The sequence below is a fragment of the Anomaloglossus baeobatrachus genome, chromosome 5 (genome assembly GCF_048569485.1).
Source record: "Anomaloglossus baeobatrachus isolate aAnoBae1 chromosome 5, aAnoBae1.hap1, whole genome shotgun sequence".
NCBI classification, from domain to species: domain Eukaryota; kingdom Metazoa; phylum Chordata; class Amphibia; order Anura; family Aromobatidae; genus Anomaloglossus; species Anomaloglossus baeobatrachus.
In genome coordinates, this window is record NC_134357.1 from 194555705 (window position 1) to 194573501 (window position 17797).

A 17797-nucleotide genomic window follows, 5' to 3' on the forward strand; every position below is an offset into this window, starting at 1 on the left:
CCTGTCTGTGCGGGCGGCCCGCCGCCTCATTGTGCGGGCAGCCGGCCGCCTCTCTGTGCGGGCGGCTGGCCGCCTCTCTGTGCGGGCGGCCCGCCGCCTGTCTGTGAAGGCGGCCGGCCGCCTGTCTGTGAAGGCGACCGGCCGCCTCACTGTGCGGGCGACCGGCCGCCTCACTGTGGCTGCCTGCGTGTCCGTGCTGGAGGCCCGCCGGCTGCCTGCGTGTCCGTGCTGGAGGCCCGCCGGCTGCCTGCGTGTCCGTGCTGGAGGCCCGCCGGCTGCCTGCGTGTCCGTGCTGGAGGCCCGCCGGCTGCCTGCGTGTCCGTGCTGGAGGCCCGCCGGCTGCCTGCGTGTCCGTGCTGGAGGCCCGCCGGCTGCCTGCGTGTCCGTGCTGGAGGCCCGCCGGCTGCCTGCGTGTCCGTGCTGGAGGCCCGCCGGCTGCCTGCGTGTCCGTGCTGGAGGCCCGCCGGCTGCCTGCGTGTCCGTGCTGGAGGCCCGCCGGCTGCCTGCGTGTCCGTGCTGGAGGCCCGCCGGCTGCCTGCGTGTCCGTGCTGGAGGCCCGCCGGCTGCCTGCGTGTCCGTGCTGGAGGCCCGCCGGCTGCCTGCGTGTCCGTGCTGGAGGCCCGCCGGCTGCCTGCGTGTCCGTGCTGGAGGCCCGCCGGCTGCCTGCGTGTCCGTGCTGGAGGCCCGCCGGCTGCCTGCGTGTCCGTGCTGGAGGCCCGCCGGCTGCCTGCGTGTCCGTGCTGGAGGCCCGCCGGCTGCCTGCGTGTCCGTGCTGGAGGCCCGCCGGCTGCCTGCGTGTCCGTGCTGGAGGCCCGCCGGCTGCCTGCGTGTCCGTGCTGGAGGCCCGCCGGCTGCCTGCGTGTCCGTGCTGGAGGCCCGCCGGCTGCCTGCGTGTTTGTGCTGAATGGGTGTGGATGGGGAGTGGATATGGGCGTGACTGTGAAATGGGTGTGGTTAGGGGGCGTGGCCTAAAAATTTGCCGCGGCGCGCTACGCGCGCCGCAAACTTTGTCCCTCTTTTCCTTCTTTAAAAGTTGGGAGGTATGAGTCTGTTCAGCTGGTTACCATAGTGACTATAAAGTTGGCACTGGCTCCATGCCCTGTTCACTGTGACAGCATCCAGATCAATCTCTTGCAGGATGTAAACGGCCACTGGAGAGACTGTTTTCTTTTTCTTCTGGGGAGAAATCTATTTTAGGAGATTACGCATTTATGTATTAATCAGGCCCAAAGATTGCCAAACATGGCTTCCTAAGTAATTATCATGTAGTAATTATCCTTTAGTTCTATCCTTTAGTTGGATATTTGACATGAATTTTCCAACATTTGTTGTTCCCTGTAGTACTTTGCACAGCCGAGTTTTAAGTGAACAAACACAACTTCAAGAGGATGGTGAGAGTCTGCGTAGAAAATATTCCCAATTACAGCGCGAGTTTACCCATCTGCAGCAGTCCTGCCAGGATCTGAAGAGAATGCATGAGGCGGATCAGAAGGAGATCTCCGAACTGCGCAGACAGCAGCAACTGGTAACCTTGACTGGAATTCATTTACAGTATAAACACCACTGATTTTCCTAGTTCTGTATGTATGCAAAAACACTAAAGAAACAACAGTTACAGTTGCCCCTACTCACTAACATACACAATACTAGCATAAATACTCTGTTATATGCACTGTGTTTGCTCATGTGCGAGCGTGTTTAGGGAATCCCTTCATTTCTAGAATAGTAAATTATCCTGCCTTTGATATTTAATCTTTAGAAGAGATAACTTTAAAGGTCTGTCCGGTGTAAAGTAGTAAGTCTGCAGTCATTGTGTCACTCTGTGTGCCTGCACAAATTGTGCGCTGCAAGGATTTGCCGGTTTCCGAGCTGGGAACGCAGGTCACGTGACCACAATTGTGTGCTATGCATGTTCCCAGCCACAACCTGACTAGTAGACACGGCCTTGCTCAATACAAATGTACTGAGTATTGCCATGCCCCCTGAATGACCACACCTACAAGTCGGACGTGCCCACTTTATACAGTTGTATAGCGCAAAGCTGCACCCACTAGTCGGGTTCTGGCCGGGAATATGCATGACGCCCAATTGCAGTCACGTGACAGCTGTTCCCGACTCAGAAACCGATGAATCCTTGCAGCGCTTAGTGTGTACGCTGTGAGCATTCAGACAACCGCTTCAATAAAGACTTTAAATAGGCATTTGTTTCCACTTTGAATTAAATATCTGTTTTGCCAACTACAATACACAGTATTTTGCTACGCTTATCAACAATAGAAGTAGTCACTTGTATACTGTATTTTAAAATCAATATTAACAAGCTATTGTCAGAATATTAACCTCTTAACAACTGCGGACAGTAAAGTTACATCCTAGCGTTCATAGTGTTAATCCCCACCGGCTGCCGCCGGCAGCTGGGGGGGATCCGCGCACATGTCAGCGGATTTGTACAGCTGACATGTGTTCCTTGCAGGCACGAGTGGAATTGTCTACCCATACCTGTTAACACCTTAAATGGCACTGTCAAAATGTGAGAGCTCTATTTTAATGGTGATCGCGGTAGATCTCTACTCACCGCCTGCCACCGAAAGTTACGTGACATGATCAAGTGGATCCGATGGTTGTCATGGTAGCACAGGGTCATGTGATGGCTCCTGTAGCTCACATGACTCAGGTCCCGTAACCAGCAGCTGAGTACTGCAGGTTACAAGAGATGATCATTTCTACCAATCTGAGCGGTGCTGCTCTGATTGGGAAAAAAAGAATGAGCGATCAGACTGCTGATCCTTATAGTCCCCTAGGGGGACTACTAAAATAATAATAATAATAAAAAAAAGTTTTGAAAAAATAAAAAAACTTAAAAGTTCAAATCACCCATTTTTTTGCCCCATTGAACAATTAAAGAGTTAAAATAAATATACCCAGATTGGTATCGCAGTGTTCAGAAATTCCCGATCTATCAAAATATGAAATCAATTAATCTGATCCGTACATGGCGTAGCGGCAAAAAAAATTCCAAACGCCAAAATTACGTTTTTTTGGTCGCCGCAAATTTTGCGCAAAATGTAATAACAGGCAATCAAAATGTAGCAACTACGCAAAAATGGTATCTTTTAAAAATGTCAGCTGGAGAAGTAAAAAAATCAGCCATCACTGAGCCATAGATCCCGAAAAATGAACTCCTGATTTTTTTTTAACCCCTTAAGCCCACTTTACACGCTTCAATATATCTCACAATCCGTCGTTGGGGTCAAGTTGTAAGTGACGCACATCCGGCATAGTTTGTGAGGTATCTGCGTGTGACAGCTACGTGCGATCAGGATTGAACGCAAAACCGTTGATCGCAAACACATCGTATCTTTGTCTAGAATTGAGCGTTTTGTTGCACGAACCTAGTCAATTGTAACGTGTGACATCCCTCATACGATTTTGGTGTCTGAGGCTATGTGCGCAGGTGTGCGCTCTGCACCGCAGCTTAAAAAAGGTCCGCTTCAGAGCGCAGCTGAAAAGCTGCGTTCTGAAGCGCCTCACAATGTCTGTCATTCACTAATCTCTGTCAGTCGGTCACTATCTCTGTCCCTCACTCTCTGTCCATGTCAGTCTATCCCCCTCTCTCATATACTCACCGATCCCCGATCCCCGGCGCTGCACGGCGTTCACACTGCTCCGGCGGCTTTTACTGTTTTGAAAAAGCCGGCCGCCCATTAAACAATCTCATATTCCCTGCTTTCCCTGCCCACCGGCGCCTATGATTGGTTACAGTGAGACACGCCCCCACGCTGAGTGACAGGTGTCACACTGCACCCAATCACAGCAGCCGGTGGGCGTGTCTATACTGTGTAGTGAAATAAATAATTAAATAATTAAAAACAACGGCGTGCGGTCCCCCCCAATTTTAAAACCAGCCAGATAAAGCCATACGGCTGGTATTCTCAGGATGGGGAGCTCCACGTTATGGGGAACCCCCCAGCCTAGCAATATCAGCCAGCAGCCGCCCAGAATTGCCGCATACATTAGATGCGACAGTTCTGGGACTGTACCCGGCTCTTCCCGATTTGCCCTGGTGCGTTGGCAAATCGGGGTAATAAGAAGTTATTGGCCGCCCATAGCTGCCAATAAGTCCTAGATTAATCATGTCAGGCGTCTCCCCGAGATGCCTTCGCATGATGAATCTGTAAATTACAGTAAATAAACACACACACCCGAAAAAATCATTTATTAGAAATAAAAAACACAAACATAAACCCTGGTTCACCACTTTAATAAGCCCGAAAAAGCCATCCATGTCCGGCGTAATCCAGGATGCTCCAGCGTCGCTTCCAGCGCTGCTGCATGGAGGTGACCGGAGCTGCAGCAGACACAGCCGCTCCGGTCACCTCCACGCATCTAATGAAGACAGCCGTGCGATCAGCTGAGCTGTCACTGAGGTTACCCGCTGTCACTGGATCCAGCGGTGGCCGCGGGTAACCTCAGTGACAGCTCAGCTGATCGCGCTACTCACCTCAGTTGCTGCGTGGAGGTGAGTGGAGCGGCGGTGAGTAGCGCGATCAGCTGAGCTGTCACTGAGGTTACCCGCAGCCACCGCTGGATCCAGTGACAGCGGGTAACCTCAGTGACAGATCAGCTGATCGCGCGGCTGTCTTCATTTGCTGTGTGGAGGTGACCGGAGCGGCGGTGTATTCTGCAGCTCCGGTCACCTCCATGCAGCAGCGCTGGAAGCGACGCAGGAGCATCCTGGATTACGCCGGACATGGAGGGCTTTTTGGGGCTGATTTAAAGTGGTTGTTTGTGTTTTTTATTTCTAATAAAGGATTTTTTTCGGGTGTGTGTGTGTTTATTTACTGTAATTTACAGATTAATAATGGAAGGTGTCTCATAGACGCCTGACATGATTAATCTAGGACTTATTGGCAGCTATGGGCTGCCAATAACTCCTTATTACCCCGATTTGCCAACGCACCAGGGCAAATCGGGAAGAGCCGGGTACAGTCCCAGAACTGTCGCATCTAATGTATGCAGCAATTCTGGGCGGCTGTTGGCTGATATTGTTAGGCTGGGGGGCTCCCCATAACGTGGAGCTCCTCATCCTGAGAATACCAGCCTTCAGCCGTATGGCTTTATTTGGCTGGTTTTAAAATTGGGGGGGGACCGCACGCCGTTTTTTTAAATTATTTAATTATTTATTTCACTACACAGTATAGACCCGCCCACCGGCTGCTGTGATTGGGTGCACTGTGACACCTGTCACTCAGCGTGGGGGCGTGTCTCACTGTAACCAATCATGGGCGCCGGTGGGCGCGGGGAAAGCAGGCAATACGAGATTGTTTAATGGGCGGCCGGCTTTTTCAAAACAGTAAAAGCCGCCGGAGCAGTGTGAACGCCGTGCAGTGCCGGGGATCGGGGATTGGTGAGTATGAGAGAGGGCTGCTAACTTCAGTCACTTAGGAGATTAGCGGTCACCGGTGAGTCCTTCACAGATGACCGCTAATTAGGACGCGACACAGACAGAGCCGCAGCATGACCATGAAGTCGGGTGAAGTTCACCCGAGTTCATTCTGACAGTGCGGCTCTGTCTGTGTCTGCTGTCATCTGCCATTCAGCTCTGCTACACGGCTGTCTGTGTCTGCTGTCAGCGGCCATGTAGCAGAGCTGAATGGCAGATGACATAGTAAAAACGCATCCCTACACATTACACACGCTTGGCAAGTCAATAAATAAAAAAAAAAAAAAAAAAAAAAAGGTGCCCAATGCATACGTCACAGAACACATGATCTAAAGGATCGCACACAAAATTGATCAATTTAACATAGACTACTAACGCACGTGTGACAGCAAATGAACGACCTACGTGTGATCTCATAAGATCCCGTATGCAACCTGGGCGTGTCACATCGCAAATGCGATTGTACAACTAATTGCAACGTGTAAAGCAGGCTTTAGATAAAAGTAAACCTATACATGTTTGGTGTCTACAAACGTGCACCAACCTGAGGCATCACACCAACACATCAGTTTTACCATATAGTGAACACAGTGAATAAAGTATCTCAAAAACAATCGTGCAATCGCACTTTTTTTTTGCAATTTTTCCGCTTTTGGAATTTTGATGCCGTTTTCCACTACACAACATGGTAAAATTCATGGTTTCATATAAAAGTACAGCTCGTTCCGCAAAAAAACAAGCCTTCACATGGCTAGGTTGACGGAAAAATAAAAAAATTACGGCTGTTGGAAGAAGGGTAATGAGAAAAAACCTTCAAAGCGCAAAATCGGCGGGTCATAAAGGGGTTAAGATACGTCAGGCATATAACAAATGAATGTTAGGTGGAAGTACCTCCTCTAGATCAAGAATATTGTGGAATATATTGATACTATTACTCTTGTGGAGTGTTAAACTTCAACATATGTAGGTTATGTTGTTTTATCACAGAAATAATTTACTGTGTTCAACCCAACTGTCTTTTAATATCTGTCATGGTAAGCAAGGACATGTTGGATTCCAGCATGCCCGAGTCTTTCCCCCATGGAGATAAACTAATGCAATATCTTATTCTCCTTCATTCTCTTTCGCCGTGGCACAAAACGTGCTTCATTGATTTAACAATGCATGTTTATGGGCGACAACTGTCAGATGAAACCGTATTTAGCCGTAAGACATCTTATTTGTCTGACTAGCAAAGGAAGAACACGATATCTTAAAATGGACTTAACTAAATAATTATATGTAAAAAGTAGAATGATGCCTTCATTGTTTTAAGATAAAAAAATTGATTTTCCGGGTTACTGAGAGAACACATTTTATCATACAATACTGAGTAGAGTACATTTTTTTTACTTTAGTTTTTCTTCTCAAACCTTAAAACACATTTCCTGATTAAGAGTAAAATTAACTTTAAAAAAACAAAAACATGTAAATGTTTAAATCACCCACTGTTTCTCCCTTCAAAAATATATGTATTTTTACATTTCTTTTATCATTGGTTTAAAAAAAATTCCGATATATCAAAATATATTTTATTTAAATTGTAGTTTAAATGCTGAAAAGAAAAAAAACAGAATACTAAATTTGTCATTTTTCTTGTCCACATACGTCCCAAAACTGCTATAAGCAGATATTGAAATATTTGTACTCCAAATATGTACTCCAAAGTGGTATCCATAAAACCATCAGATCAGGGCGCAAGAAACAAGCCCTCTCAGCTACGTTAACAGAAAAATAAATAGTAAGGTATCACACAAATGCAATATTTTTTTTCAAAGTTCAGAATTTTTTTTCAGTACTAGAACAATGAAAAGATTGGACAAGTTTGAGATCACCATAATCATACGGACTTTGAGAGTCATGTTGCCAGGTGACTTACCACACAATAAACAGCATAAAAATTAAAAAAAAAAAGTCTGAATTGTTTTTTTTATTGATTTATTTTTTTTCTCCACTTTTCTATATATTATATGGTAAAAAGGAAGTTGCCATTCAAAACTACAACTCGTTTGGCAAAAAAACAAGCCCTTATATGGCTATGTCGATGAAACATCTCTTGAAATAAGGGGAGAAAAAAACAAAAACACAAACCTAAAAAAACCTGTGATTATTAAATAGTTAAATTTAATTTTTTATGTGTAAAAACAAAGATAAAAAGGTACTTGTTTGCTATTACTGTGTATGGAATGACCTAAAGTATTAGTCATAATATTTATGGAATAAAATGTGACCCAAAAGTCATATGTAAACAAAATTTCAGTGTGCAAAAGTAGCAACACATTAAAAAAATAAATTAAACTGGTATTGCTTTAAAGGTGGTGTTTTGTCTAAAATACGTCTGCAGTCACTCTGTGAATTCTCCCTAGCCACATACCGTGATTTGCCAGTTTCTGAGTCGAGAATAGCGGTCACAATTGTGTAATATGCATATTCATTGCTAAAACCCGACTAGTGGGCGCGGCCTTGCTCAATACAAGTGTAGGTAGTGAGCGCATCCTGACTAGTAGGCACTGCTGTTTAGTGGGCGCCGGCTTGCTCAATATGTTCCTGGCTCAGATACCGGTGAATCCTTGCAGCTCATAGTGTAAGTGCTCAACTTACAGCATAGGATAAATATGAACCAAGACTTAAAGCACTACTCCAGTGTTTTTTTTTTTTTTGTTTTTTTTTATTTTTATTTCACTGTTGGTGTAGTTAATTAAATCTAAGTCCCCTGTCACTAGTGTTATACTCACTCACTGACGTCTTCATCTTTTTTCACTGCCGCTACTGTCAGTTTATCTGCCAGCTGCTCCAGTCTTTCATAAAACGTGCTGGAGGTCACAACTCAAAATAAGTCTATGACAGCCTCGTTCTGGCTTTCATAGACTTGTATTGAGCACTTGTGACATAACTTCTGACTTCCAAGCATTCAGAAGATATGGGCACAAAATGGCTCCGCAGTACCGGCGCGACAACGAACAAAGATGAAAACGCAGGAGTGTGAGTATAAGATTCGGGTCAAAGGATTTAGGTGTAAGGCAACCCTCCAGCAGTGAAAAATAAATAAAATAACAATGGAGTGGTGCTTTAAAATTGATCCAAAAATTATAGTCCCCAAAGTTGTACCAATATAAACTTCAACTCATCCTCAGACCTGCCACCTGTTAATGAAAAAATAAGCGTTTCCCTCGTTTGTAGCTCATAGGCTCTGAAAATGTGACATGTCCCCGGTCCTCCACCCCACCCAAAAAAAGGATTTTTTTTTTTTTTTTTTTTTACCAAATGGCCCCATCCCTCCTGAGGCCCAGACAATTACCTGAGGGGTTATCAAATGTCCAAATGTGGCTTTGAATTTTTTTTTGGGGGGGATTTCTGACATATAGGATGATCCCATTTCACTTCGAAAGTGAAGTCCCTGAAAAATAGATTACAATCTTCTGTAAAAAATAAATAAATAATTGGTGCTAAATTTAAGCTTCCTAGCTAGCAAAATGTAAGGACTTTTCAAAACTGAAGTTGACATGAAATAGATATTGGTAGATGTAATTTATTCACTATTTTGAGTGGTATGAATATCTGATTCCAAAGGCACAAATATTAAAAGTTTAAAAACTTAAAATCAAATTTCAGATATTTTCATAAACTCAAATCATATTGGTGTAACTTTACTATTAGCTTAGGCTCCTTTCACATTGCGTTTCAGTGGCTCCGTCGGGGCATATGTCCGAAATCCTGCCCCTCCACCGACAAAACGTGTTTCGGATGTATGCGCCGACAATGCCATTGAGTATAATGAAGCAGACAGAGCAAGCGTATGCTCTGTCTTGCACTATTTTGGGTGTATATGCTTTCTGCAGGCGGATGCCCATACGTAGCAGGTTACGTTCGGGTGTCGACCTGCAGAAAACGTATATGCACGAAAATGGTACAAAACCGAGCACACGCTAACGTAGTGTGCTCCGTTACAGTCAATGGCCCTGTCGACGTATGCGTCCGAAACACGTTTTGCGGGGTGAGGGAGGGGTGGTTTGGACGGATGCCCTGACTGGACCTGTGAACATGAGGCAAAATGCAGTGTGAAAGGAGCCTTACAGTACAGAGTGTCCACAAAGAAGTCTCAGAATCGCTGGGGTTACAAAGTTATTACCACCTAAAGTCACATATGTCCGATTTAAAAATCTGTCCTGGCAGGAAATGGTTAAAGGGTTGCCGGGACTAAACAAAACTTTTCCAGGCAAAGTAATATGCTATACTCGGCTACCAGCACTTACCTAGAGATCCAGAGCAAACTTCACCATGAACAGTAGGCGGGTATACCACCTTCAACCAGTCGCCGAACAACTGTGGCCTGTGAATGGCTGCTGTAGACAGATGACTTTAAGCAGAATGTCATAAAACAAATTGAGTGTTCACATTACCTTACCCCTGCAGCCAATCACAGACAACAGCGGTTCGGTAGGTGAATGTAACAGAGATTATTTTTTTACATATCCTGACTCCTATGAAAATTTTTATTTTGCCAGGCCACCCCTTTAATAACCACCAGTCCTGACTATATGTAGGGGTGAGAAGTCGAAATTGAGTGGACTTGTGTAGAAATCTTTTACCTCTGATTACAGTGCTTTCCTCAACTTCTACAGTTGTGCTATAGAATTGGTTTGCAGGCTTTAGTAAAGCAACAGTGAAAATTGTATCCTATTTGGTAACCTTTTATATATTTGTGTCAAGAGGATAAATGTTTCTCCATATGAAGGGATTGAAGTAGAAACATTAGATTGTTAGTAATCATAGTGCTAGTTAGAATTTCTTTGGGGAAGAAATGTCAGGTTATAAAATGCTTGCTATTCACCTATTTGCATATATTACTTGATTATTGTTATAGTTTCTGTACTCATACTGATGTTTTCTATACGTTGTAGGTTGTAAAACAGAATGGTTCTTCAGAGCTAATTAACAAGTTATACGACACTGCTCTAGACAAGCTGGAAATTGTGAAGAAGGATTATGATTCCTTGCGTAGGCAATACAACGACAAAGTGTCTAGCCACAATGTGGATGTAGGGCGATTGGAGCAGAGTGAGGAAGAGAAGAGGAGCCTTCAGAAACAGCTGGAGGGGCTGCTGAAGCAAAGGGACAGTGCTTTACATCTCCAACACCAATATTCCTCCTCTATGAGAAGGTGATTTTTTTTTTTCTTCATATGGGTTGAAAAAACGTTTTAAATGCCTCTGGTCTCTTGGTCTTGTCATACATAAGTGCTGGAAGGATAAAATCTGCTGATATCCAAGTGGATACTGCCAGCAGACAAAAGGGGAGGTTCACTTTAAATATTCTACCATGTTTGGTAAATGTAAAGAGAAAGATTTCCTTTTACTTAAATGTTGTATTTTATGCTGCTTTACTTAACCTCTTCCATCCCTATGATGTACTATTACGTCATACGTGGGTGGAATATTACTCGATCTGTCATACTATTAGAGCAGTCGTCTTTTGTGGACCCAAGACTTGAAAGCACACCACTGTCACATACAACTGACACAATGCTGCAAGTGTTGGGTTCTGTGCTAACACTGATAATGATAGTTGGACCCTGCTAAGCGACTGTCACATCTATATGGTTGACAGAGGGAGGGGGCTCCTTCTGTACCTCTACTGGTCCCCCACAATACTATTGTGGGTTGACTGCCAGCAGAGACTATTAGGCGGAATGTGACAAGTATGATTCAGTGCAATAGAAAAGTTTTGCAAAGTATTATACAGTGCTGGCCAAAAGTATTGGCACCCCTGCAATTATGTCAGATAATACGCAGTTTCTTCTTGAAAATGATTGCAATCACAAATTCTTTGGTATTATTATCTTCATTTATTTGCTTGCAATGAAAAAACACAAAAGAGAATGAAACAAAAATCAAATCATTGATCATTTCACACACAACTCCAAAAATGGGCCAGACAAAAGTATTGGCACCCTTAGCCTAATACTTGGTTGCACAACCTTTAGCCAAAATAACGGCGAACAACCGCTTCCGGTAACCATCAGTGAGTTTCTTACAATGCTCTGCAGGAATTTTAGACCATTCTTCTTTGGCAAACTGCTCCAGGTCCCTGAGATTTGAAGGGTGCCTTCTCCAAACTGCCATTTTGAGATCTGTCCACAGGGGTTCTATGGGATTCAGGTCTGGACTCATTGCTGGCCACTTTAGTAGTCTCCAGTGCTTTCTATCAAACCATTTTCTAGTGCTTTTTGAAGTGTGTTTTGGGTCATTGTCCTGCTGGAAGACCCATGACCTCTGAGGAACACCCAGCTTTCTCAAACTGGGCCCTACATTATGCTGCAAAATTTGTTGGTAGTCTTCAGACTTCATAATGCCATGCACACGGTCAAGCAGTCCAGTGCCAGAGGCAGCAAAGCAGCCCCAAAACATCAGGGAACCTCCGCCATGTTTGACTGTAGGGACTGTGTTCTTTTCTTTGAATGCCTCTTTTTTTTTTTTTCCTGTAAACTCTATGTTGATGGCTTTTCCCAAAAAGCTCTACTTTTGTCTCATCTGACCAGAGAACATTCTTCCAAAATGTTTTAGGCTTTCTCAGGTAAGTTTTGGCAAACTCCAGCCTGGCTTTTTTATGTCTCGGAGTAAGAAGTGGGGTCTTCCTGGGTATCCTACCATACAGTCCCTTTTTATTCAGACACCGACGGATAGTACGGGTTGACACTGTTGTACCCTCGGACTGCAGGGCAGCTTGAACTTGTTTGGATGTTAGTCGAGGTTCTTTATCCACCATCCGCACAATCTTGCGTTGAAATCTCTCGTCAATTTTTCTTTTCCTTCCACATCTAGGGAGGTTAGCCACAGTGCCATGAGCTTTAAACTTCTTGATGACACTGCGCACCATAGACACAGGAACTTTCAGGTCTTTGGAGGTGGACTTGTAGCCTTGAGATTGCTCATGCTTCCTCACAATTTGGATTCTCAAGTCCTCAGACATTTCTTTGGTCTTCTTTCTTTTCTCCATGCTCAATTTGGTACACACAAGGACACAGGACAGAGGTTGAGTCAACTTTAATCCATGTTAACTGGCTGCAAGTGTGATTTAGTTATTGCCAACACTTGTTAGGTGCCACAGGTAAGTTACAGGTGCTGTTAATTACACAAATTAGAGAAGCATCACATGATTTTTCAAACAGTGCCAATACTTTTGTCCACCCCCTTTTTTATGTTTGGTGCGGAATTCTATCCAATTTGGCTTTATGACAATTTTTTTTTCTTTCATTGAAGACAAATTAAATGAAGATAATAATACCAAAGAATTTGTGATTGCAATCATTTTCAAGAAGAAACGGAGTATTCTCTGACAGAATTGCAGGGGTGCCAATACTTTTGGCCAGCACTGAACCAGCAATCAAACTGGTAGGTGCTCACGTTCCACAGTGGGAATAAGTGAAAAAAAATAGAGGAATAAACAAAATTATAACTGTTTAAACAAAAACCTAAATTGACCTTTATTGCATTTTAGATAATAAAAAAAGAACAGAAAAGAAAGAAACTGCAAATTTGGTATAGCTACCTGAACAATAAAATGAGAATGTCAATTACCCGTCTGGTGATGGTTAAATTATTTTTTTGTCAGATTGCCTCAAAACAATTGAATAAAGGGCAGTAAAAAAGTCCCGGGAATACAAAAAATAACCCAATATTCAGTTCATCCTACAAAAAATAAGCCTTCACACAGCTCCAGCAACAAAAATATGAAAAAGTTACAGATTTTACAATATGGCAACACACAAATTTATTTTTGCAAAATTAGATTTTATTGTATCTGGGGAAAAAAAGGGATAAAATGTAAATAAACCATACATGTTAATATTGCCATGCATGTACTGTAACTACCTAAACTATAGACACGCTATTTTTTATGTATAAAAAAGAAATTAAGAATTGTTGTTTAGTTACTTTTCCTCCCCCCAAAATGGAATAAAAAGCAGTCAAAATGGCAGATGTACACAATAGTACCAATCAAAACTATATGTCCCATATACTATTTTTGGCTTAGTATAACATACCCACAATTTTTTTTTTTTTAATCCCTTCACCCCCGAGCCTGTTTTGACCTTTCTGAGCAGGCTAATTCTGACAAATATCACTTAATATGGTGATAACTCTGGAACACTTCAACGTATTCCAATGATTCTGAGACTTTTTGTTTTTTATTTGCACTTTGTTCTTCATGTTAGTGGTAAAAATTGTTTAGAATGATTTGTGTTTGTTTATTTATGGAAAATTTGTCAAAATCTTTTAAAAATTTCGCAATTTTCAAACTTAAATTTTTTGCTCTTAAACCAGATAATTATACCACACAAAAAAGTTAAATAACTAACATTTGCCAACTGCCTACTTAACACCATTTTTGGCCAGCAAGTTAGAAGGGTTAGGCTAGTTTCACACTTGCGTTGGTTTGAATCCGCTGGGTCCGTTGCTGCGTCGTTTTGACGCATCCGTTATTTTTGTGGTGGCAACGGATGCAACGGGTCCGTTATTTCACAGGAATCCGTTAGCTGATTCCTGTGAAATAATGGACCGTTGCATCCGTTTGGCGTCCGTTAGGCGTCCGTCTAACGGAATCCGTCAGCTCTGTTTTATTTCTTTTTTCATTTTTTTTTTCATTGTGGGCATGCTCAGTATAAATTAGCGGAATCCAGCAGCGGATTCCGTTGTTAAGCACTTAGCAACGGAATCCGCTACCATAGGGAACCATTATAAATTTTAACTGAACCAACGGAATCCGTTGGTTGGCGTCATTTTGACACAAGCATTTAACGTTATATTCTGCGTTGCTTCCGCTTGGCGGAAGCAACGGAGCATCGGCCAACGGAAGCAACGCAGGTACTTTTGGCACAATCCTTCAACAATGCAAGTCTATGGGAAACAACGGAATCCGTTAACGGATTCCGTTGTTTCCCAAGACAGCGGATTGCGCCAAAAAAAACCCAACGCAAGTGTGAAAGTACCCTTAAAAGTTTATCAGCAATTTCTAATTTTTCCAACAAAATTTACAAAACCTACCGTATTTTTCGAACTATAAGACACACCGGACCATAAGACGCACCTAGGTTTTAGAGGAGGAGAATAGGACAAAATATTTGAAGCAAAAAATGTGGTCATGACACATTGTTATGGGGATAGGTTATTGACACTGTTATGAGGGTAATGTCCCCGTATTCTTTAATAATGTCCTCCATCCTAGCATAAATATCCCCCATCCTTGTCCCATCCATGTATATATGTCCCCCATCCTGGTATACATGGCCTCATCCTGGTATATATGGCCTCTACCTGGGCCTATTCTGGTATATATGACCCCGTCTTGGTACATATGGCCCTCTTCTTGGGCCTATCATTGTGTATATGGTCCCTTCCTGCTACATGGCCCTCATCATGGCCACATCCTAGTACATATGGCCCTCATCATGGCTATATCCTGTTACATATGGCCCTCATGATAGCCTCATTCTGGTACATATTGCCCTCATTATGGCCCTATCCTGGTACATATTGCCCTCGTTATGGCCTCATCCTGGTACATATGGCCCTCGTCATGGCCACATCCTGGTACATATGGGTCTTATTATGACCCCATCTTGGTGCGTATGGCCCTCATCATGGCCCCATCCTGGTACATATGGCTCTCATCATGGCCCCATCCTGATACATATGACCCCATCTTCGTACATATGGCCCTGATCATGGCCCCATCCTGGTACATATTGCCCTCATCATGGTGCCATCCTGGTACGTATTGCCCTAGTTATGGCCCCATCCTGGTATATATTGCACTCATCAGGGCCAAATCCTGGTACATATTGCCCTCGTCATGGCACCATCCTGGTACATATGGCCCTTGTCATAGTCCCATTCTGGTACATATAGCCCTTATGGTGACCCCATCCTGGTACATATGGCCCTCATTATGGCCCCATCCTGGTACATATGGCCGTCATCATGGCCCTATCCTCGTACATATGGCCCTCATCATGGCCCCATTCTGGTACATATGGCTCTCATCATGGCCCCATTTTGGTACATATGACCCCATATTTGTACATATGGCCCTGATTATGGCCCCATCCTCGTATAAATGATCCCCATTAGGGTGCTCACATTATAAAAATAAACCATTATACTACCCTACTCTCCTCTCCATTGGTGCTTTATGTCCTCCTTTGATGTTGGCAACTAACTTCAGCGTGTAAGCAGTGCAGCTCATAACGTCACTTTCATACCCTTCCACTCGCACCAACATTAGCTGCCGGCATATTCACTGCTCCACACGCCTAGAATTATGGCCTTTAGGAGCAGTGAATATTCATGCTCTAATAGCGGGCACACAATCGACCCAGCCGTTGTAGGAAGCAAGAAGCTAGGTGATCACGTGTGGTGTGATTAAAGAAAATAATTATTCACTGTTCCCTTGTCCATAAGTCCACCCTCCTCTTGGAGCCAGGTTCAGTGCAGAGAGGTGGGCGTTCGAGAGCAGTGAATATGCATTTTCTTTAACAGTGGGCACGTGTTCTCTCCAGCGCCTGTTTCTGCCATCTGTGACCCAGCCCCACCCCCTGCAGCCACTGCCAGGTACATCCGGATTATAAGACTCACCCACCACTTTCCTCCAAAATTCAGGGGTGAAAAAGTTTTATATTCGGAAAATATAGTAGTTATTTGAAGGGACTTTGAGAGTCCTATGTTACAGAAAATACCCAAAAATGACACCATTTTAAAAACTGCACCCCACAGAGTGCTCAAAATCAAGATGTTTATTAACCCTTTAGGTGCTTCACAGGAATTAAATGAATTTGGAAGAAAAAAATTAAAATTTTACTCTGTACAACAAAATATTGCTTTAATCCCAGATTTAGCATTTTCACAAGGGTACAGGAGAAAATGGACCATACATTTTGTTGTGCAAGTTATCTTGTTTACGCTGATACCCCATATGTGGTGGAAAACTACAGTTTGGATGCATTGCAGAGCTCAGAAGTGAAGGAGCACCATTCAAACTTTGGAAAGCAAAATTGGGTGAAATAGATTGCAGAGCCGCTTTGTGCCTAAACAGTGGAAACCCTTAACGACCCATAACGTACTGGGTACGTCATGGTGCCCTGGTACTTAACGACCCATGACGTACCCAGTACGTCATGGCGAAATCACGGCCCCGGAGCCCGGTGGCTGCGATCAGTGTGCAAAAACCTTAGATTCGGGGAGGAGGAGACCTCTGCCTGACCTCAGGAGGGGTGGTGTCTTCCCCCCGGACCTACGGAGGCTGTGATTGGCTGAGCGGCGTTTGTCAGCCAGTCATAGCCACTGTGATGTTTCAGCCATTGAAAATGGCTGAAACATTTGAAATCCAGCCATGATCAGTGCAACTATAGCACTGATCATTGACTGGAGCTGGGAGACCTTTGTTTCACCCGCCCCCAGCTATGATTGGAGAGATCGGCCTTGTTTTTTTTTTTTTGTTTTTATGGCTCAATGTATGAAACATGTGAGGGTTCAATGTGCTCATTACCCATCTAGATTTATGCCATGGGGGGTCTAGTTTCCAAAATGGGGTCACATGTGGGGGAGCTCCACTGTTTCGGCACATCAGGGGCTCTCCAAATACAACATGGTGTGGCTAACGATTCCAGTCAATTTTCTGTTCAAAAAGTCAAATGACGCTCCTTCCCTTTTTGAGTCTTGCCGTGCAGTGTTTTTTCGCCACATATGAGGCATCTGCGCGCTCAGAAAAAATTGCCCAATAACTTTTGGGGTCCATGTAATCCTGCTACCCTTGTGAAAATACAATATTTGAGGCTAAATTAAAATTTTTGTTGCAAAAAGTAAAATGTTCATTTTTTTTTTTCCTTCCACATTGCTTTAGTTCCTGTGAAGCACCTGAAGGGTTAATAACCTTCTTGAATGTGGTTGTGAGTAGCCTGAGGGGTGCCGGTTTTGGAATGGTGTCACTTTTGGGTGTTTTGTGTCATGTAGACCTCTCAAAATCACTTCAAATGTGATGTGGCCTCTAATAAATGTGGCTTTGTAAATTTTGTTGTAAAAATGAGAAATTGTTCATAAACTTTGAACCTCTATAACTTCCTTCATAATTTTTTTTTTTCCCCCAAACTTGTGCTGATGTAAAGTAGACACGTGGGAAATGTTATATATTAACTATTTTGTGTCCTATGTCTCGCTGGTTAAGAGCTTAAAAATTCAAACTTTGAAAGTTGCATAATTTTCAAGATTTTCGCCAAAATTCCGATTTTTTATTTTTTTTTTTTTCACAAATAAATGCAAA

General features: G+C 43.6%; 1 protein-coding gene across 5 annotated transcripts in view; it reads left to right on the plus strand.

The window, feature by feature from the left end:
• Positions 1–17797, plus strand: part of DLG5 (discs large MAGUK scaffold protein 5) — a 343229-nt gene that overhangs the window by 108409 nt on the left and 217023 nt on the right. For all 5 annotated transcript variants that reach the window (XM_075349077.1, XM_075349073.1, XM_075349078.1 and 2 more), the window contains exons 5-6: positions 1342–1525; positions 10384–10643. In XM_075349077.1, coding sequence (XP_075205192.1) covers positions 1342–1525; positions 10384–10643 — 444 coding nt within the window. The remainder of the gene's footprint in view (positions 1–1341; positions 1526–10383; positions 10644–17797) is intronic.